This window comes from Schistocerca gregaria, chromosome 2 (assembly GCF_023897955.1).
Source record: "Schistocerca gregaria isolate iqSchGreg1 chromosome 2, iqSchGreg1.2, whole genome shotgun sequence".
NCBI classification, from domain to species: domain Eukaryota; kingdom Metazoa; phylum Arthropoda; class Insecta; order Orthoptera; family Acrididae; genus Schistocerca; species Schistocerca gregaria.
The window spans coordinates 552,238,742-552,262,672 of NC_064921.1; the positions used below are offsets into that span (position 1 = coordinate 552,238,742).

Below are 23,931 nucleotides of genomic sequence, written 5' to 3' on the forward strand. Positions count from 1 at the left end.
TGTATTTTTTCATTGAATAAATGCCGTTAACAACTGAAATCTAAAAGTTAGTGTCTGTTAATTGGAAAATCATGTCATCAAATGGAATTAACAATTATTGTGCAACATGTGTTACTACCCGACACCTTGTATACGGGGTCATAGATCATCTTCCATTCAGTCCCGGTTTGGCCTCATCCGCCCTTCATCTGGTTCCAAACTCGAAGGAAACTTTCGAGAATTTCACTTTAATAGTGATGAAGCAGTTGAAAATGGTTCAAATGGCTCTAAGCACTATGAGGCTTAACATCTGAGGTTATCAGTCCCCCAAAGCGGTGAATGTAGAAGTAAGATTGCGGCCCTTTCAGCTAAGTCAAACATTCTACAGTTAAAGTATCAAGAAACTGTTCTCTCGTTATGACAGACAACGTGCCTAGTATGAGAAATAAATATGTACACATAATGAATAAGGGTGTAGAATGCTAATAAAATTTGTTTTATTTAAAAATCTATCTAAGTTTTCGTATATAACAATTCCGAGACATTACTTTTCACCACTCCCTTGTATTTAAACTTCAGTCTAGAAGGGCTAGTAACTGAGACGGGACACGGTCGCTTTTACTATCTTGATACTGTGAACCCTCATCTTGGCGTGATATTTCACAGTTTCCTTTGCATAATAGCTTGCAATAAATCCATATACATCCGTGAGATATGACGCCATTTCCTCTGCATTATAAATGTTTTGTATTTCCCAGGCCAGGTAAGGCCCAGCCGTGGCGTCAGTCGAAAGTCTCTGCTGTGACCGCCAATGTCCTCGTGGCAGTCAGTGTGTTAAGGTTCGAACTGGATATTGGAGTTATAGGTGGTCAGCGTGAATAAGGGATGAAATGCATTTGATGGTATTAATAATAAGCCATTGCTTGACAGTAATCACGTCAACCTATATGTAGGGGAAATACCTTCTGCAGTTTGAATATAATAGTTGACGTCATGAAACTACACTTTTATTGCGTCTGTATACAACTATTACAGAAACAAGAGAAAGATGTTTGAGTAAACTAGCCAAGCTCTGACGCTCTTGCAGCTTCTTGGCTCCTCTGGAAACAGTAGATGTCTTCAATCAGCAGGACAGCCATTTAGTCCTCACTCTCTCGCAGACGAATCAGTCTCTTCAAGCTAAGCCCACAGAGTTGCAATACTCCTAGTGCCTGGGACAATCTGCCAGGTGTGGTTGACACTGACTCCTTGGTTTCACCACGTAAACTGCAAGGAATTGAAATATGTAGTATTAACAGTAGCATGTATGAAAATAACGTAGCACGTTTAACTATACTAGTCACACGACAGCGATAAGTCTTCGCCTTTTTTACATAGCATGAATTTCAGTTTCAGAACTGTGACAAGATTATGTTATGGTCGTACATCTGTGATAATACGGAGACCCGCCAGTATTTTTCTCGGTCCTACATTTCACAAATACGTGTTTAATAGGCAGTGACTGTTATTACGTGAGGTTCAAATGGCTCTGAACACTATGGGACTTAGGCCATCAGTCCCCTAGAACTTAGAACTACTTAAAACTAACTAACCTAAGGACATCACACACATCCATGCCCGAGACAGGATTCGAACCTGCGACCGTAGCGGTAGCGCGGTTCCAGACTGTAGCGCCTAGAACAGCTCGGCCACAAAGGCCGGTTATTACGTGTGCCATAATAATCGTGCAAACGCCGTAACTGCTGACCAGCGGGCTATGTTACAGGATTACTTGCACGGTAGCAGAAAGTTGAAAGATTGGACCAAGGGAGTACACATGGCGCCTGGCGCATTTCGAGAGTTTGAGGATGTCACTAGAACCAAGTTCCTCTAGGAGGGTAATGCTCCTGGCGTGCGAAGCATTCAATAAGCAACACATGTATCCTGTAACATGCCAAATGACGATAACTTCAGTTACCTCAGTTTCGTATGCTAGGAACTAATCTGGCGATCCCTGAGTTTGTGATTTGGGGAATGGTGAGCACTGCCGGTCCCCAGCAACCGTATATTCAAACACATACTGAAGAAACATCCTCGGCGACAAAGTTGCGAACCCAGTATTATATATTTGGAAATTATTGGTTTGCGTGAAATTGTTGGTATGCTTATTTACTTGCTAATGAATAAGATCAGTTTTTACACAGAGAATTCTATTCGGTTTCATGTACGTTCTCTTACTTTGAGCTCAGTAGAACATTTAATTTGTCAGTTCACATTCGTAGGTTTGTATTTACTGTAACACACACACACACAAGTAAAGACTTACTTCCTCCAACCAGTCTACGATGGTAATTTCTCTGGACCAAATTTCTTCTTAGAAGCGTTCAATATGAATCCAAGAATCCATGTTACCATAAACTGTTGAAATGGACGCTTCGGCATCACTGTAGTCCTTCTCCCTCTATTCCATGCGTATTTAGATACTCAGGAGACATCATGAATGAGAGCACATAGGCTTAAAAGGTATAAAGTTCCTTTCCCGATGAAACTATCAAAGGTGAACTTAATAACTGGCGCTACCTTAGACTCTCATTAAAACTAAAACTTCGATGCTGTTTTAAGACAGTATCTGCTTAAAAAATATATCACTCTAACTGCTCCAAAACCAGTCACTTTGTGGGAAGCGAGTAGTGCCTACCATGTTAGCAGAAGTCAGGTATATTCACAATACCAGCAGTGGCAAGTGACACGACGATGCCGATTCTTACGATATCGTCAGTATTTCGTTCTGTTTCGGGGTGACAGCTTTTCTACGTTTCCTGCTCAGTGATTCTTTATCTCTTCTAACAGTACTAAAAACTTTTGAACCTGTTGACCCATAAACCATTTATATAAATGATTGTCGTAGTGTTGGAACCAATGAGCTTTCGCTTGGCTGACATAAAACTGTGGGATCACTGGCAATGAAGCTGTCGACCGCTTAGCCAAGGAAACTGCGTGAGGGGATTTTCGACCTGGAATGGAATCTCCAACACAGACTACCGACATTTCCTACACAATAGGTGTGAATTACATTCCGTTGTGAGCTTGTTTTCAGTGAATGCGAGACTATCGCATAACCGCTACCACTCTACTTGACTCATCTGAATACTTCTACGCTACTGCACATTTCCAAGCACGATAACGATTACGTACTATTTGTACAGGGCCATACGATTTTTTTTCAGCATTTCGTGTTCCATTGTTGTATTTGATCACGAACCGTACCTATTCAATGTCCTGAATACGTTGCAACTGTCTGTCCAGTATTCTGTGTGTGTAGCAGTGAGTGCTTTACAATGGAGCTTACTGAGATCGATAAGCAAATGAACTGAAGTGTTCTGGTGTTTGAAGAAGCATCGTATTGAAGATTAATACCCTTTGCCGAGAAAGTATCATCTGCTACTGTCTTGCTAATAAAAATAACTTTCTGCTTATGTTAGTTGAGAGTTATCATACTGCTGTCCGCTTTACATCATTATGTTTTACTCGCTTTGCATATCGCTAAAATGGTAGTAGTTTTGTCCTCAGTTACACAGTTGCATTATGTTAAGGGGAAGCTGGCGCACGATTGCCAGATTCGTGACATCAGAGACATATCTTGAATGGTAGATTCTTCTATTTTGAGGGAATAGTGCCAACCCAAAGGCAGAATGGATACCACCTAGGGGAATGGTAGCTACTTACGGCAATGGTAGTCACTTAATACTTAGTAGAAGGTGATGCGCATTATATACAATGTGTGTCTGTGAGTGATTGACGAAAAGCAAGAGACAGACAATAGTTAAACTTTTTGGTAAAGAGATGTGAGAGACGACAGTCAATGACGAGATGAGCGTGAGCAAATACAAGTGTGAGATGAATTTAATGAGGAAAATTAAATGACGAGACAGTACAGAGGGTAATTTAATGACACATGAAATACATTAACGGACGCATTTGAAAATTTCTGAGATTCGGTAAGGTTTCTGGCCCTCGTATTCTACTCAAAGTAATAATGTGTGTCCAAAATGAGCCTATGTGGTTGCCACAGTCTATGTTCCGTGTCTTACTGTGCGGCAAGTCAAAACCCGACACCTTCCATCAGTGGTTGAAACAGTAATGTCCGGATGTAGGTGTGGGGACCCAGGGGTTCTCGAGGTGGGTGCTAGTCAACATCGCCAGCCATCAGTTGCTGTAGTTTCTCTGTGTGCTTCAACCAGTATCATTGGTCTGCAAAGGAGACACATTTTATGACACAGAAGATGGAGATATTCGCTTAGCGGTGTGTATTGAGAGGTACGCACAAGCTAATTTTAAACAAAATAAGGGATAACATCTGAAGGCTTGTACGTGTCAATGGTGAGGCGAAACAGTTGACCTCTGGAGAACATGTTATACGCCAATTCTTCAGCAGCAAATCGGGATTCTCTTCCGGCGTGTTTTATCGAACTAAAGGTACCTGTGATAATAAAACTCACTTCGTTTCTGAATCTAGCAATTGCTACTGCGGGTTGTGTCTGCCGGAAGGGACAAAAATACTAAAATGAAAGAGCGGAGGTAGAACGTTCGCCCGACCAAGCATCTCTGAGAGAAAATAGCCTGAGACCACACTAGAAAATCCGTCACTGTGTGGTTGGACGGCCAGTTTTCCAATACATCTTGGTGTATTAGACGGCCTCACACACTCCTCTAGACGCTGACATTGCCAGACACTCTCTTAAAATTCGCCTCTGTGTCCGTAGTACTTTGTCACTAGAAAGAAATAGTATCGATGAAAACAACAAAGACATCTACATGAAGGGTACTAACAGTGCATTTGAGCTCTTTAAAACAGACATCAGCTATATTATGCTGCTACATTGCATGTAATAATCGAAACCTTTGGCATGGGTGTTAGTCTATTGTTCAATTACATTACATGTCCTTAGAATTACACGGGGTGATTTTTTCCACCGTGTGCAAACTCTAGGGGTTGATCGATAAGAGGATACGGACCAAAAACGTTAATTAATTTATTTCCGGTAATGCATGGTTCTCATGCTAAAGACCATTAACTCAGTCATACATTCTTACAGAGACTGCGGTCTAATACTCGCTGTACAACCTAGTGACAGTTACAGTATGCAAGGTTTCTCCTAGAGGGCGGCATTGTTCCTCATACCTCATGTCTCAGCACACTCTCCTGTCATAGTAATTGGTAATTCTGTGAACGATGCACTTCTGTTGCTTACTCACCTTTTTGTAGACGTGATACAGTGTTGTACACAATGGCTCCGTATTCGAATCGAGAGCTTGCCGACAAAATGGTTCAAATGCCTCTGAGTACTATGGGACTTAACTTCTGAGGTCATCAGTCCCTAGAACTTAGAAATACTTAAACGTAACTAACCTAAAGACATGACACACATCCGTGCCCGAGGCAGGATTCGAACCTGTGACTGCAGCGGTCGCGCAGTTTCAGATGTAGCGCCTATAACTGCTCGGACACTCCGGCCGACATGGTATTTACTTACGGGAAGGCGAGTGACAACGGGCGGCGGGCAGCAAGGTTGAATCAGGAAACCTATTCCTGCCGACAACAACGACAGTATTCCGTGTTTGCAAGAGTGCTTCGCTATTATTCTGAGACAGGGTCGTTTCAGGAAGCCGGAAATTATGAAGGACGTACCACAAACATACGGATATCAGACTTCGAGGAAAATTTGATTAACACTGTGGAGAGTGACCACCGTGTTAGTTACAGGCAGTGGGCCCCCCAATACAGAATAAGCCAGACGACCGTGTGGGACGTTCTCCATAACAACTGCAGGCCGCAGCGGTTCTGGGCGCTCAGTCCAGAACCGCGCGACTGCTACAGTCGCAGGTTCGAATCCTGCCTCGGGCATGGATGTGTGTGATGTCCTTAGGTTAGTTAGGTTTAAGTAGTTCTTAGTTCTAGGGGACTAGTCTCACTTGCATTTCACCCAATAGGCCGGAACTATCTGCGTTTCTTGAATGTCACTCCCCCCTTCCCACCAGGTTGGAAGAATTGCCTTTGATGATTAGAAGCGCTATGTGGCTGCCATATGATGGCGCTCCAGTTCACTTAACCGTTAAGGTCCGGACGCATCTCAGTCGTGTCTTCACTGGTCGATGGATCGCTCGAACGGTTCCAGGTGCATGACCTGTCCGTTCATCTGATATTAACCCGTTCGATTTCTGTTTATTGGACCATCTGAAAAGTATCGTGTATGCAGAGCCCATTCCAGTAGTGGACATACTAGAGCAGCATATTCATGGTTCCTTTGACACTGTTCGGATGGAGTCTCACTGATGTCAACATGTGAGACATAAAATGCTATGGCACGTACATGCATGCGTTAATGGCACATGAAAACAATCTTCAGCAATACTGTAACAGTGGCTGCATGGTACAGCGCGTATTAGACCGCAGTTTCTGTAACAATATATGAATAAACGGCCATCAGAAAGGAAACCACTGCCGGGCAAAAGTTCATTAGACCTTTTTTGTTCCGTATCCGCCCATCGATCAAATTGTAGAGTTCGTACACGATGGAAAAAATCACCCTGTGGAAACACCGAGTGAATCCGGTACCTTCCTCCATGACTGAGAGAGCCAATAGTGAAGAGAGCAAGACCACCAAAATGTCAATTGTTTTGACAGAGACCAAAAGTTTGTAGTGGTGAGTCCTTTCATTTTCCCTAACTCTAGAAGATTCGTATTGAACCAGTGCTGCGCTGTACGATCCCTGTGGAAGTTAACGGATTTCACCTCTGTGCGACATACGAGGCAACCTTCTGTTCGTTAATTGGCCAAATGTTATTGCACCTCGGACTGGTGGCATTTCCGTCAGCTCATCGTCAGTTTTTATCGTGATACTTCGCGAGAACACGATGACGAGCTTGATAGTATAAGCATAGCTGCCATGAAAGCTTCGACTGAAGAAGCGTTTTCCTTAACCACTGTACTTGATGACTGCGATGTCTCAGCCTGCTTCCAATAGCGGCCACGAAAAGCAAAGCCCAATAATATCGTAATTGTGTATTAACAAACTTACTATACATGTAGATTTTACAGCCTGTTTTGTAGACATGTCTATCTACATATTCATTACCGCTACAACTACATCATTAACGTTAAGACGACGGTAAAGCTGCACAATTGCACACTTACACTTTATTTTTGTTTGTCTTCATCTGTTCTACGACGCTTTTCCAGAAATGTTTTAGAATTATTTAGCAAGTTGCTGATATTACTAAGACTTTTGGGACGGTTTCAATACACGACACAACTTTGAAGGACTGTACACTTGAGCTAAAGCTTTCTTCTAAACTTACTACAGCAGGTGAATCTAAAAGCCATTACAAGGATATACTTAAAATTTTTACCTTTTATGTAAAAGTTACTTTTGTGCTAACTAGTTTGAAGTATGAAGACTAGAATGAAGCATGAACTTGTATGAAGATTATGAACTAATATGAACACTATGCTATTTCCTTCTCCTTCTTTCTCGATATTTTGGTCTGCCGTAAGTAGCGTGCTTTTACGACGTTCCTTATTCGACCTTCACTGGGTCCTAATTAAAATTTGAGGAATGTTGCTGTTTATAAACGCCACAGATTTGGGAAATTTTTGCACTGCTTATACGGTTGATTACTAGTACAGTGTATCACCGTCTATACGTAGCATACATTTCTGTCTGATGGTAGATTGTAGGTGTCCATCACTAGGACAGTGAATGAGTATGTGAACTAATTTAATGCCAACATGATCTTTCCGACAAGGTGTAAACCAGTACGTTCACTTACCATTCCCCAGTTCATCCAATTCTTCGTCTCTACGTCAACGCATCGCTAATTTTAAAACTTTACTAATATTGTAAACATTTTTCTACTTGTTCCTAAGCGTGTGACGGGTATTGTTTATATACACTAATCGCGTTGTCGGCCTTCTACAGGGTTCGACGAAAAGGGTGCCTTGCCTATAACTTTAGAGTGTTTAACTTAGTATAGGTTTGTGTACAATGCTGCAAACACATCCAGTGGATATTAACCAAAAGCTATGTACCACGTCACTCGTGGCAACATCCGTCGCCTGTTAAAATATCTTTTTTCTTACATTTTGAAACCTCACGTCGCGTTACACAACATAACACTCATAAAAGAATTCAAAGGTGTGTAGAAGTGTAGAGGATTTCAATAATGCAGCAGATTTAAGGGGAACGCAAATTACTCCAAAAAGTGAATTAAATACGCGCAGCACATTGCTGTGAATAGTTTTGGTGGAGATTAATGAAGAGTTGCACTTTCGTGAAGTGGAGATTCTTGCATTGCGCACAGTGATGTAAGGGCAGCCACTCTTCCTTGATTATTTTGATTTTACTTGTATTTTCACGTTGACTGTGGAACCCTTAGCGAAACTTTATACTCAAAAATCTGATTTTAACTGGTCAATTTTGAATAGATAACACCGTGTTGTTTAAAGTAATTTACCTTTCCGTAGCTGGTGGTAGCAAGAATAGAGCTTCAACACATTAACATACAAGTAGAACTTGTTGTCTGACTGGACACAAATGGTATCGTCATCATCCGTGTATGATGACTTCGCCAAAAATGTTCTCTCCGCTGTGATGTTGCTGGTAGTTAGTTTGTCACTCGAAATGGTGACGCTGGTAGATTCTTCTGGTTGTCCGTGGACCACCGCCACTGTTACCAGCGCTGCAAAAATCGATGAACATAATTACAGGCCGCTATTTCGTCAAATGACTGTTAGTGCAACTCTACCACTTAGCACTGAAAAACTACAGTATGTTATGTATGTAGCAGCTGCCAGCGTGACAATACTGAGGTGTAGTGTAACTCTACTGACACGTAGCACGAACTCTGCCATATGCTAACATACCTCCACTGTGTGGTAAAGATACTTATGTTGTCTGGTAGTGTGAGTCTGAGAATTATTGCCTTTAAGACGTACATGAAAACCACCCGACTACAATCAGGTACGTTACAGTAACGGATCTTTGTTCCATTTATATAGAATATCTGAAGACGTACAGTACCGAAACACGAAGAACATGCACGCTTTGGTGCAAATAACACAGACTTAGCTATGAAAAGAATTACAGAGCCAGGCTAAGTGAAGTAATGAATAATAAAATCAATTGACTGCCTTCGTTAGACTTCTTTTGCTCAGTGAATTGTTCTCAAGCAGCAGGAAATCAGTGAAAGTACGTACAAGAAAATCTGTTACCTGCTACATGTCTAGTACATTCGTTTGACTAATTCATTCGCAGTGGCACATAGTGTATATGCTGGCGAGGTTCTCAGCCACCTAAAGTTATTTTAACCTGGGAGCTGAACGCTTTGACTTGGCTGAGAGGCCGACACTTGTGCATGCGACTAGTGTCAGAATATCGGTCGTTTTCTTCCATGCGTGGAACGGGTGAGCTGAGAGCTAAATTATGCGGAGGACAGGAGATATTACCTATAAAATCACTACCTCTATCTATCTTTAACACTGAAGAAAAATTGTAATGTTTTACATATTTTCATTTACGTAAACCTGCCAGATCACCATATTCTCTGCACCTACACGATACATGGCTGCAGGAAGACGTTTTTCATGCCTTTCCTTCGGTAAACTGGTGACATCTATGTAACATGAATCGCATACTGATCGTGTATATGTGGTCTTGTAAACCAGACCACATCTCTCAGAACTGTATTATGTAAGTAGTCATTAGGTGCAGGATTTATTTCGGCCAGAAGGGGAACTTGTTGTGACATCCATATCACACCATCATTTTTAACCATCTTAGCCGCCAGATTTGATTGTGAAATCAAGAGGATGCTTCATTTGATCAGCTACGACGTTTAGACCTATTGTGATATTATTGACTTCGACAGTTAGTTCCACTGAATTTGTGATGTGGATCTACAATTTTAGGTTATGATGTCATAGTGTTGACCATACTGGACTTTATGTATGTGTGGGAACCAGGAGGATAACTACTCTTGACGTTCATTGACTGTAGAGGGACAGGGAAGGGGAATGTAATCATGGGATCGTAAAATCTCCGATAAGAATCAGATAATCCTTGCCCAGAAGTGTAGCCTGGTATGACTCAAAGGAGAGGGTGAGAAGCTCTTTCGGCATCTATTGCTGAGGTGACAAGTGATGAAGGGGCGCTCACAAATCATCCCCTTCTTCTGGGTGACAGGTGGGGCAGTGTCTCTAAAATGATATGGACCCTGATGCTGACGACGTAGATGATGTAAAAAGTGGGATATAACTGGTACTGCTAATTTGTAATTACTATTAATTATTATTAATATTGTCACATCTACTCATGATTATATGAATTCTTATATGTTGAACTCTGTTGTATATGTCTGAAAAATGGGTCATTACTTGAATAGTCTAAAATTCCCTGAAAATAAAAAAAGAAAGCATCAACAGAGACAAGCACAGTTTGGTCATGTCGGACAGGTCTTCAATATTAACTTTCTGAATAAAGAAGCAAATACAGTAGCCTCTCCAGTTCTTGTTGGGTTGTTATTATCTCACAGTTAAAAGGAAAATATTTCCTCTTTCCTCACTTGTGTTTCTGAAGGGGTTCCCTTCTAGAAAGGCAAATGTCGGAGCTGTAAATTGTCTCCTAGAAACATGTAGATGGGACTGTCTCTTCTCCACAAAAACGTAGCCAGATATTTGGCTGAAAAAGTTGGGTTCTTCTTTGGTTCTGACGGCAAACACCCCCTCTCTCCTTTGTAGTAGAGAACCAAAATATTTAAAAATCTCTAAGCCTTCCTCCTCATGATCATGTAACTGGTATTTGACTGAAAAGAACTAATACCTCCAATTGAATGACTCTGTAACACTTTGTCCGTCCCCGTCTAGATAAAGAACGAAACCTATTATAATGCAGTTCCTGTAATTTCCTGTGAAAAACACTTGCGTGAAGAGATTAATAAGTACCATTATTATTTGTTTGATTTTCTGATATATTTCATACTGTAGTTAGGGGCAAAGTAGTAACACCCTTGCTTGGACCGCCTCACTTATTTGTTATGATCTTCTACATTTTATACGATGGAGACACAGTTCTTTCACTACATTCGTTAAGTATATGATACTAGTACATACACGGTTCCATCACATTAATGTGACCACCGCCGTTGTTCGGCGTCAACGTCTGATAACCACCCACAGACAATAGGGCTCAGCATTAGCTGTGGAGGCTCTATAAAGCGTGCCAGGGAGACCCGGAGGAGAGATGTGTATGGGTGAACAGACATGCAACAGTTGAGCAACTCACCGCCCAGATGAACCAAGGGGCTATCAACAGTGTCTGCTCAGCGATCATCCAGCGAAAGTTGCTATGTATCGTCGTCCTCAGTAGGTGCCTGATTCGTGCGCTCACGAAGACTGTCGTTCATCAGCGACGAAGGCTTGAATTTGCACTCCAGTACCGTAACTTGACCTACTTTGAGCGGACGTTTCAGATAAATGACGTTTTATGCTCCATCAGTCATATGGCGCTTGGCGTGTACGGCGTGGGACGTCTCAAGGCCAACATCGTGCTACGAGCGTGAGGGAGCATTATGGTCTGGGAAATGTGATTTCATCATTCTGGAAGGAATAATTATCAACACTAGCATGGTTTGGTGCTTGGCGACCATGTCCACCCCTCTACACAGTTTATTTCTCTTTGGCACGGTAGCATCTACCAAAAGGGCAATGCAACCTCTCACGTTTGGATCTGTAGCTTGTTCTTGATACGACTGGACATGAATCCTGGTGTTTTTTTGGATGAGATACTAATATCGTAGCTTTAGGACTCGCGTACTTCTCTTTATACTCTGTGATCAAGAAATGTGTTTCGTGTAAATGCAGTTCGATTTTATTTCGCAACTGTTTCTTTCAATACTTGTTGTCAACTACATTACGTTGTTTTCTGTAAATAATATAATTTTTCATTGTGCTCGCTTTCTACCATAGCGTCTATTATGTGGCCTGCATTTTACTTTGTAATAATGACATGATTCTCCTTAGTCCTTTCGTTTATGTTACTTATTGTTTATAATAGTTTTGTATGGTGCTGCCTGCGGTTATCTCCGCCTTTCTTTAACTGTTTTGGAAGCACTTTGTTTATTTAGTGACTTGAAATGCATTATTCATTGCTGTTCATTATTGCAGTACCTATTTCGTTTCTAAGTAACTCTTATAGTTTTCAAAAAAAGCATCTAAAATGTAACGCATAAAAAATTTATTAATCAACACATCAAAATATTTCATAATGGCAACGAAGAACTTGAAGTCTTATGTTACGACTTAAGGTACACAAACACTGTGAATGCAGAGTTAGGTACGTGTCAATCTCCGGATTTTGAAAGTGACGTGATATGCATAAGAAGATATTCCGAAACATTATCCTAGGACCGCAGACCATACATTCGAAAATTATTTGATTGCAATGAAGACATAAAAAGAAAACCGCATGGGAAAAGCCACAGAATAAACACACGAAGACAGATGATCTAAATCTTACGTTCCTTCCTACAACAGTCTAAGGTGTAAAAAAATAGCGAAATATGTAGTGCTACGTCAGCAAAATGAAATTGGTGTAGTAAATTTATTGATAGTAATTAAAGCGGGAGTACTCTGTTTACCATTTCTGCAAGAGGTGTTGCGTGCGCGTCCCAGTGTGTATCACTTAGCGTAATATTTCGATACTTCTCAAGCGTAAAAGAATTGCAACGCCAGTCACTAACTCTCAAAATTCATATAGCTTTTAAACGGTTGAGTCATGCGATTAAAACTGTTGCTACAGGCAGGATTTGCATTTAGACAGTTCTGGATGACGTTTCTGAGAATACCTCCAGCAGTTTAGTTAACAGAAACTATTCATAGGGAAATGCTTACATGATCTGGTAACAGACCTAAAGTTCGCGAATCGGTTAACGTGGAAGAGAAGATTAGTGAACATACGGCTGTTACAAATTCAATGAAAACTGGTGTCAAAAGAACGTTACTGGAGCAGAGTATTTCTGCTGTCAAGATCGAATATTCTGCTTCACTATTTACGAAGATGTGAGACACAAAATGGTCAACTCCACAACCATTGGAAACGGTATCGTAGAACTGTACGTGCCGAGTAAGGTTTCGGTGAAATGCAAAGACCCGTCATGGTTCGAGTGATATGTTACTAAGTTTCTGTCAATACAATAAGAGCTTCGGTGCCTTGTTAAAAAAACAAGAGCTAAAAGGAGCCATGAGCTTACAGTCACTAGCCGACCTTACCAAAGATTTTAACAATTGTTGGTACAGTATATAAATCTATAACACTTATTCAGTCACTCATTGACCGTACTGGTACCATCAAGACAGATCATGGAGAGAAGGTCGAATTACTGATATAGCTTCTGCAAAACTGTTTCACCATGGAAGGAAGTTTCGCTCAGTTGTTTCAGAAGACCCAGCTGGTCAACATTGATTGACAGAACAATATAAACTAAAATTATTCAGTAGTGGAAAGGTATCTGGATCTGAGAAGATGTCGATAAGGTCCTATCTTTCTCCCCTTCTAGCAACACTTAACTGTAGGTCAAAGGAGCGACGAACCATTCAAAACGATTTGAAAAAATAGCACGCATGATTGAAAGCCTTGCTCGTTGACGTTGCAGAATAAATGAACCCCCTTTATACACAGCGATGAAGACATTTTTAGAGGACGAACGTCTCATCCACTAAAAACCAAATGGATTCTGCAAAACAGAAATCTTGCGTTACTCATCAGTTCTGAATCATAGTGTGCCTAATGTCACCCACATCGATGCCTTGTTCCGTGAATTTTTCCGAACGTAATTCGATACAGTTCCTAAATGTCATTTAGCGGACAATGTACGAGAATACCGAGTATCGGACCAAAAAAATGGCTCTGAGCACTATGGGACTCAACTGCTGTGGTCATCAGTCCCCTAGAACGTAGAACTACTTAAACCTAACTAACCTAAGGACAAAACACACATCCATGCCCGAGGCAGGATTCGAAACTGCGCCGTAGCAGTCGCGCGGTTCCGGACTGCGCGCCTAGAACCGCGAGACCGCCGCAGCCGGCGTATCGGACCAGGTTTATGATTTATTCGGTAATTCACTGCCGATATAACTCAACACATTTCTCTTAATAAAAGAAAATTTATGGTTGGAAAGGTAACTTCAAGGGAACCATCGCGAGCTGTGATACTCCTGTATCTGTTCACAATATACACGATGTAATACAGGATTCCATACTCTGGGAGGTGGTAGTTTGCATGAAAACGTAAGCAAAATGTCCAGAAGACATGGGCTCTAAGATGCATACTTTGAGCTACTGCCAGTTGTTGACACTGTAAACCGTATACAAAAAAAAATGGCTCTGAGCACTATGGGACTTAACTGCTATGGTCATTAGTCCCCTAGAACTTAGAACTACTTAAACCTAACTAACCTAAGGACATCACACACATCCATGCCCGAGGCAGGATTCGAACCTGCGACCGTAGCAGTCGCACGGTTCCGGACTGCGCGCCTAGAACCGCTAGACCACCGCGGCCGGCAAACCGTATACACACTTTATGGTAAGTGCATCAGCCAGAAAATGGAATCGTGCTATTTCACAAGGGAAATACCGAACTTCATTTTGATCACCTCCTTTATGGATGGCACACTAATGCAGGTTGTATGTAATAGGTTGACAAACTACAACACATTGCCTCACGTATTTAGCAGCTACTTCATTTCGTGACTTTAAAACCATTTCTGAAACAATATGTGTTTATGTATTCTCTCATAAATCAGATCGTATGGAAATGTAATTCATGCTGGAAGAATAAATAAGAAATAATTATGTCAAGTCGTTGTAGCATATACTCTGGCAATGTCAGGGATATTATATTTGCACAAAACACAAGGCATACATTTCATGTAACAATAATATCGTTGGATGAGAGAGCCCGCAGAGATTACCTGCGAAGCATGTGTCCTGAGGTGCAGACGCGTGTGTTGGCGCGCAAATGCCGAATAGAAATTGTGGTGTAAAGTGTGTTATACTAAGTGGGAAGAAAAAATAAAAGTGAGCGAGTACATGTACAAGCAGAGTACATGGACGCAAGAGGGCTTTTAGAATTAATGAAGAGAGTAGTGTGGCCCAAGTTTATCCAAGCTCATCGCTAATCAAGAAGAGCCTACCGTCAATAATGCTATTTATTATAAGAATTACATCGTGCAACAAGCAGCTCATAGAAATGTAAGATCTGGACAGTATTTTTGTTGTAGTGTGATAGGCATTCCATTCTAATAGTAGTTTTCTTGGGACATTAGATTGGTCTACTCAAAGCAAACCCTATTGATCCAACCCATTAACCATCAAACTTCCGAGAAAGTCATAAGCGAAAAATATAGTTAAAAGAAAAAAGAATCCGTTAAATTAACAACTCACTTTCAATCAAGTAATATTGTAATAGAAAGCTGTAGTAACTATAGTTCTTCATATAATGCAGCACTGCTATGGTAACGCAGACTATCAGTTCAGACTAAAAGTGGTACAAGTGCAATACATGTTTCGATGACAAAAGTATGCTTGCCTGGCCGTCTTGCAGCCAATGTAATTTTTTGATTTTATTTGGTTTTCTCTAATGACGTAACTTTTCGTAACATTAGTATTCGCAAATAGTTGTTACTTTGAAGAAAAAGTTTCTATGGCATTATTGTGACAGAAACTGATAAGCAATAATAATCACATCTGGTCACCACATTTTCAGATAGATAGCATTACCGTGAATTACGTAACACAGTATCGTTTCTATGAAGTGTTGCAAGTCCTAATTAAACTTACTATTAAAATTATTGTGTCACAGATGAACGTCTTTAGTGTTCAGTTTTCGGGTGTTTTCTACATCTAAGTTCGCGCGAGTTTGTTTGCCGCATTAACTTTCATGTTGAGTTTTTATGTGAATTCCGTGACATTAGCTATTTACCAAATGTAACTTTCACTCGTTTTGGAGTAGGAGAAACTTTTCTTCTCATTTCTACATACATTCAAACAATTTTGGGATACATAATTACTGCTAACTACAGTAAGACTATAACTTGTCACCATTTCTGTTCATTTCTATCGTTATTGGACACAGTAAATATTAGTCCGGTAACAATTGGTTTGTAACACTCTAAATTCTATCGGTATGCATTATCGGTATGCATTGATCTTCGTATTATATATATTATTTCTGTTAATTGTGGAACAGCAGTTTCACACGTAGGAGAGTATATGTCAGTTGTGTGTTTGCCGGCCGGTGTGGCCGTTCGGTTCTAGACGCTACAGTCTAGAGCCGAGCGACCGCTACGGTTGCAGATTCGAATCCTGCCTCGTTCATGGATGTGTGTGATGTCCTTAGGTTATTTAGGTGTAATTAGTTCTAAGTTCTCGGCGACTGATGACCTCAGAAGTTATGTCGCATATTGCTCAGAGCCATTTGAACCATAGTTGTGTGTTGTTACTCCACAACAATGTAAGATAGTTCCATTTGTCCCATTTGACTATCCAAATGTTTACTGCATTCTGTGAATGATCCGACTGAGCAAACAGCTTACAGTAGACGAGATAAGCTTCAGAATAGGGAAGATAAACAAGTGTTCATTCCAAACGAGGTATGCATTTTAGATAGACTACTGGATTTTTTCCTTTTTTTTGTTTTTTTTTGTTTTTTTTTTTTTTGTTTTGTTGCGAACCATACAACCGTTTCTCAAAACATGGAATACTTCCTTTAACACTCTCTATATAAATGATCTTGTGATGACGATGGAAATGCTATAAGATATATCGAGGATGACACTGTTGACCGTAGCGAGGTTGCTACGTTAGAAGACTGTAGGAAATTGGAAATATGCAGAGGATCGATGATAGGTGGAGATGCTGGAGGTTTACCCTGAACGTAATTAACAATAAAGCACTGAACATAATCGCGTGAGGAAACCCACAACAGTCAAGTTAAACTATTGACGAAGATTCACTGGAACGATGAAATACAAAGGAGTAATTGTCAGGAAGCGATCTGAAGTGGAACAACCACACAAAACAGACTGCAGGATAAGCAGTTGTAAGTCTTGAGATTTATTGGAAAGTTCTTAAGGAATAAAATTCGTCCATGAAAGAGATAGCTAACATTCTGTACGTTCCTGTGTACTGCTCGCCCGTCTTGACTCGGTAGTACAGACTGAGAGGATAGAGAAAATACAATGAAGATTGATCCTTTTGTTCAGTGAGTGAGAGACTTTTACGAAGATGCTGGACGAGATCAGCCCCCTTATCGTCAAATCAATATTTAGCAACAGTAACAAAATTACTAAGGCTGTGCCTAACACTGAGATATTTTTTTATTGAAGTATGGTGAATTATAGACCATTTGGACCCTAAGACGAAGGTAAAATCTTTTTCTTATCTCCCCAGTACTTCTTTGTGCATTCGATGATCACAAGCCTCTGTTTATTTGACATGATCCTTTGAGGTAGTGAATTTCGTCGTTAGACAGGATATTCTGCAGTAATGATTAGCAGTCTGGAACGTTCCTTAGCCTGTATGGTACATTCTAGAGACCTTTCTTGCCTCCTCCAACCATCTAGTGGTGTCTTTTAATTTGTAAATGAAATAAAAGCCTTTTTCGCTATCGCATTTTCATTCATTCTCTAAATATGATCGCAAGACTTTAATCTCCTTGTTCTTAATGACTGCGTGAATCTTTCTGTGTTTCTGTATTCATCTTATCGTCTTCGTTCGGTTGTTATCCTTGTTCTTGCGTGTTCCTAAAAGATTTCTGTGTGTTCATATCCGTCATTCAGATCCGTAAAGTGCTTACATTATAATTAATGTAGCGTAGCTTTTAATTTTTGCCTGGAATGATACTGATCTTTTATTACACCAGTTTTGGGTGAATGTATGCTAACTCCATTTCCTTTGATCTGTCTTTACCTTTCGTGTTATCGACCCATTCGATTGTGTCCATTCTCACAAATACTGAAACGTATCAGCTACTTTGATGCTTCCGTGTTTTGTTTGTACTTATTTTTCTATGCTGTGTCTATGTTCAATGTATTCCGTTTTCTGATACGATATTAGTTATCAGGTACAATCTGCAATTTTGTGAAGTGTTTCCCTCATTACCTTTGCATCTGTTTTCTTCTTTGAAACATCTTCAAGAAAAGAGAGATATTCAATCTCAAAACTTTCTCTGCCATGTCCTAGATGGACTCTTTCCATGGTTTTCTCTTGCCGTTCTTTTTCCCACTCCCTGATACCTTGTCTAAGACCAGACTGAAGCCAATCAGTGAGAACCCATCGCTTTGCCGAACTCTTGTGTTAATTCTAGAAATTAAACATCCCAAATGTCAGTGTGTGTCTGTCTGTCTGAGTAACGGTTTGGGCCGGCCCTGTGACCGAGCGTTTCTAGGCGCTTCAGTCCGGAACCACGTTGCTGCTACGGTCGTAGGTTCGAATCTTCTCTCGGGCATGGATGTGTGTTCTGTCCATAGGTCAGTTAGGTTGACGTAGTTCTAAGTCTATGGGACAGATGACCTCAGATGTTAAGTCCCATAGTGCTTAGGGCCATTTTTTAATTGTTTGGTGGTTTTGCTGATATCTGCTTCTTCCATTGTTAGGAACATTGTCTGTGCCCCAAGAATTATGCCTTGACCTTGAGTGGGGCTCAGCATTCAAAGATCCAAACTACAAATGCACTACAGTCCAATTCTAATAGCTGGTCGCTTGGTAATAGGACAAAGACAGCCAATTCGTCAGCAACGTAGGAGTGGAGGTGAAGATAGCGGTTTCTGGGGCGAATGAAGATGAAGTTATTCTCAAAGGCAAAAAAAGGCGGACGTGTCATTTTCGCCTACACCTCAACGTCATTAAAATTGGAGAGGACGGACCTCAGTACGGCGGACCTAGCGGAAGGAGCAACCCACCAAGCAGAAAAAATTCAAGTCGTGCTTGACTTGGAACAAGAGGCAACGTGATCAGTGACTCTCTACATGCTGACGACGGCTGCAAAAATCAACAGCGTCTGTTACCAAAGTTGTCGGCTGTGAAAGGCGTCCGTTCCCGTGTTGGGAGGCCTGTTAAGAACCACGTAGCCGATCTAAGAAAGATGTAACATCCCACGGAGGGGCTAACACACCTTACTAACTTACTTTCAACCAAGACATGATGTGAAACACTGAAGGGAAAAATACTCCTGGAAGTAAATAATACTTAATCAATAGACACAGTGATGAAACTAGGCCATCAGCTTTTGCAGAGCCTAGAACATCATGTAAGGAAGTGTCTGTGCTTACTAGAACTTCTCATTTACAGTTTAAGAAAAAAATATATGATGCGTTTCATTTTCAAAAAGTGGTTCAAATGGCTCTGATCACTATGGGACTTAACATCTGAGGTCATCAGTGCACTAGACTTAAAAACTACTTAAACCTAACGAACCTACAGACATCACACACATCCATGCCCGAGGTGCCGGCCCGAGTGGCCGTGCGGTTCTAGGCGCTACAGCCTGGAACCACGAGACCGCTACGGTCGTACGTTCGATTCCTGCCTCGGGCATGGATGTGTGTGATGTCCTTAGGTTAGTTAGGTTTAAGTAATTCTAAGTTCTAGGGGATTGATGACCTCAGAAGTTGGGTCCCATAGTGCTCAGAGCCATGCCCAAGGCAGGATTCGAACCTGCGACCGTAGCAGCTGCGTGGTTCCAGACAGTTTCGTTTTCCACAACTGCTTTCTGTTTACCAATCTTTAAGGCAAAATGCTAGTACTTCCAGAAAGCGAATTTTTTATGTCAGTAATATATTATCTACAAATATTCTTTGTCGCAAACAAATATTTCCCTCAGCATACAATAAGAGATTACTAGTCACATTGTCTAATAGTCGTTATATTCCATATTCACGGCTCATTCATTCCACTGGTTTGACATTCTTCATCCCTCCCTAGCTTATATTACCCTCTTCGTTTGCGAACTTGTAAAATCCACGATCCTTTGTAGTATGCTTCGCATTATTTTGATCTGCATGTCGCACTACAAATCTTCCCCTCGATTGCTCACTAGAATTCCCAGTTTGCTTCACATGGGCATATAAGAACTAGTCAGAGAAACGTAACACTTGTAACTACTTGGGTCTTACTCCCAACCACTGAAATTTTTCAAAAATACTAGACGAACACCTTTCTTCAAGTATCTGTGAACTGCCGTCGTTCGCGAGCGCAAGGAAATCAAAAATCTTCTTAGAACAGTCTCAACACTCTAAGCTGTTTTGCATTCTGTACTTTATTTCGCGAATTGCAGCAATTAACTGTTCTTTGTCGACTGTAGAAGTTTTTTCACGTGGATTAATACATCAGAAATTATGTAAAATGGAGGTAAGAGAAAAGAGGTTTACGTTGAACGAAAGTTTCTAAATTCTGCCGAGACTTACCAGCAACAAGCAACAGAGCAGCCTTCATTGTATTCGACAAGAGCTATAACTGCTCTCTGCGTTATATTTTCATTTATATATGTTTAAATACCCAATGGCATCATCGATTGTTATCGTAAGTTCCCTTCTGATTTTCCGTTCCATGAACTATGGTTGCATCAACTAGCAGCACATGACTTTCCTTGTACTTGAAAGGATCTGTTATCGTTCGCTGTGTCAAAGTTATTATCACCACTTCATTAACAGCGGTCAAAATAAATGATGACCATACTGGTTGCTTTTTTCCTTTCTTTTGCCTTGTGTATCGCTGTAGTAGAGGCGAGGAAACGAAAAGGTATATGTCCACGGAAATCAACTACTACGGCTCAGCAACACAACTGAGGTGATATTTCATACACATCTTAGGGGCAACACTCGTCATATCCGCAGCGTGAAGAGAAATTTTTACTTAAGTGAGTTTCTGGAAATTGCTAATAACGCTATTTAATATTAATAAAATTCAGTTCAGGCACAGCTCGAAAGGAAAATTCGGTTTCAGTCAAAAAAGCCCATCTTTTAATGGAGTGGGGTTCAAATCCTGATGGAAGGAGGTCAACAGAAGTTACTGGCCGTTTGTAATATTCACCGTGCAGTCTACAGTTCTTTCCATTTTGAAGAGGAAAGTCATGTGCCTAGAGGAATGTATACCCAGGAATTTGCGTATCTAGATACTATAGTCAAGTTACCGATCTTAGAATCAAATGAAGGAATGTGCTCTAGAGACTACCTAAGCAGTTTGCACCATCTTCTCAATTTTTTATTGTTTGTAGACGCAAGGTTGTGTTTTGTGCTGCATTTGTAATTATTTCGAGTTCTACACTTTTAACTCGTATATAATACAGTCGTATATAATATCACACTGGACTAAATTTGGAAGCGCTCTATCGTTCGTTAAAAAATAATTCTGCTTATAAAGGGTAACAAACCCACACCTACTGTAGACACTGGCCGTGATATGAAAGACCAGACGAGCATAATTTGTTAGGATTGAGTCCAGCTACACAATTCAAAACGGAAATTGCAGATATCTTCCATAACTCTAGAGAAAGAGCACGTAACGACTCTTAGGAGAGACATACGATATAACGTATGGAATACTGCGTCGGTCGTGCGCCATAATAGGTAATAATTTAACAGAATACCATGTTGTGAGTGGGAAAAAAGAAAACCTCAGCCGGTGGAGCAAGTTTTGTAATTCAGAAAAAGACTATAGCACATAAAATGTGGATAAGAAATAAGGGAATATTTTAAACATAAAATATCCAGCTGGCTAGAAGAGTAATTGTGTAATTTTTTTTCGAATTACAACCCTGTCCCCTATCGTTTACATACAGCGGAAGTCACACAAGGAACGGTTAACAGAGATAGTACCGATGCTTCACATCTAACAGCTCGCCAGAGGTACACATACGTACGTAACACGACAAATTTTTATTTGGTTTCGTTTTTAGTATAAATGGCGTTTTAGTTATATATGTAGTAAATTCTTTCACGAGGAAGTAAATTATGTCTTTAGAAAAAGAAACTAAAATAGTTTTTAAACGCCTTTAATCTTGTGGCCCATACACAGCTAAGACCATGATCATTTTCAGTTGCACTGCACTTCCCCAAAGGCGAACCAACAATAAAACTAGGGAAGAAATATTACGAACAATCCACATCAATTCACAGCGTTCAGATCTTGCAAGCAGTATTAATCATATCACCGTATGGTTTCACGTATCCTGCTATTATTTACTTTCCTATTGCTTCTTTGGAATTCTTATATACTAAGATCCTTTTATCGGTTGTCTGAGAACGACATTTCGAGAGATTTTCTCCATAAGTGACTTAATTCATTTTCAGTGACTTCAAAATAAAGACAAAAGGAATCACATTAAAAATTAACTAAACAAAACCGTCTGATGACATTCTGACTGTTATGTGGAAGTATCCATGGCAGAGGCGACATTCTGTTTACTGGTACTAACGACAAATCATCATAACGAATAACTCGACCGTTCTCTCTTTTGCCCCTGCGACTCTGGGGGTTTGAATAGGCCTGAGGTATTTCTGCCTGTCGTAAGAGGCGACTAAAAGGAGCCTCACACTTTGAGTTCAAGTCCCATTCTATGGTTTGAGCTGCCACTTTCAAAATTCTACAAAAGTGTGGGCCATATGTGGAAGGACACCTTATGTGGTGCACGAGTTATCCATAGTTCCCTTACACTCGATCTCCTAGATCTCTTGTCATAGCTTTGCATCTCCACTTGCGATACAACTATTTGGTAGAGGACACTTTCTGGGGTATGTCATCTTCTTCCATTGTCTCCTGTCTTCTTCGCCCCCATGGCAATGCTGGATTTCTCTGCTCCCAATACCCAGCACAGTAGTCAGTCCGTTGTGGTGCGGCCATCATATGCCCATTTGGTGGTAGCCCCATGACAACACAGGGATGGCACTGCTGATGCCTGAGCTCTTAAACTGCCAATGTACACCAAACAGTAGATGCCTGTCTTCTGGGGGCATCAGGACTCCCATCATGTCAGTTGGCCTTTGCTGTGGCTGGGTGGTGTCCGTGGGGAGAGCCTTTGATCGGAGCGGGTGACATCAGGGCAAATGACCTGCAATCAAACGGACTAAGGCATCTCTTGCTGCTGACCGTAGGGGCACCAGCAACCTCTAAGAAAGGAAAGATCGAATACAATGCTGACAGATAAGGCCCTAAATCGTTTCCCTCCCCCACCATTGGAGGAACGTAAAGCTACAGACCAGAGAGAGCCATATTCACCTTGGTTTTTAGTCTGTAGCAGAACTACTGGGGATTCCTTTCAGCCTACGAAGCCTTCGTTTTTCATTGAACATCAGGAGGATAAGATTGGAGAAGTGATAGCTCTGTCCAGGATGCGAAACAGCGCTGTCTTGATACAGGCAGCATCCAAAGCCCAATCCTGAGCCTGTGACAAGCTGGGTGATGTTCCTGTTTGCCTCACTCCCCATCAAAGCCTGAGCATGGTTCAGGGGATCATTTTCCATTGCTATCTCCTCTTGCAGTCTGACGACGAGCTCCACGCCAATTTAAAACGGCGAGATGTTCATTTCATTTGGCACGTTTACAGAGGACCCCAAGACAACAGGGTTGCTGCCAGTGCCTTCTTGTTGGCCATTGAGTGTGATTCATTGCCTGAAAAGGTCAAGGTGATGGTTTACCATTGTGACGTTAAACCATACATCCCTCCCCCTATGTAGTGCTTTAAGTGCTGGAAGTTTAGGCACATGTCATCCTGCTGCACTTCCAGTGCCACATGTCGAGATTGCAGACGTCCACTGCTCTATGTGCGCCACTTAGACAACTTGGGAGAGCACCACTCCCCCTGCTGGCCACACTGCCCAGAAATCCAAAAGCAGCAGAAAATCATGGAGCACAAGACCCT

General features: G+C 41.1%; 1 protein-coding gene across 3 annotated transcripts in view; it reads right to left on the bottom strand.

Annotated features, from left to right (window-relative positions):
• Positions 1-970: 970 nt before the first annotated feature.
• The window catches only part of LOC126332098 (uncharacterized), a 160,835-nt gene continuing 137,874 nt past the window's right edge, over positions 971-23,931 (bottom strand). For 2 of the 3 annotated variants that reach the window (XR_007563566.1, XM_049996546.1), the window contains exons 2-3: positions 8,473-8,697; positions 971-1,245 (exon numbers count right to left, since the gene is read on the bottom strand). Coding sequence is in view for 2 of the 3 variants with exons in the window: in XM_049996546.1 (XP_049852503.1) it covers positions 1,184-1,245; positions 8,473-8,697 (287 nt within the window). In the remaining variant the exon portion in view is untranslated. Of the gene's footprint in view, positions 1,246-8,472; positions 8,698-20,479; positions 20,540-23,931 lie in introns of those variants that run through there. The other variant, XM_049996547.1, reaches the window with a different exon arrangement.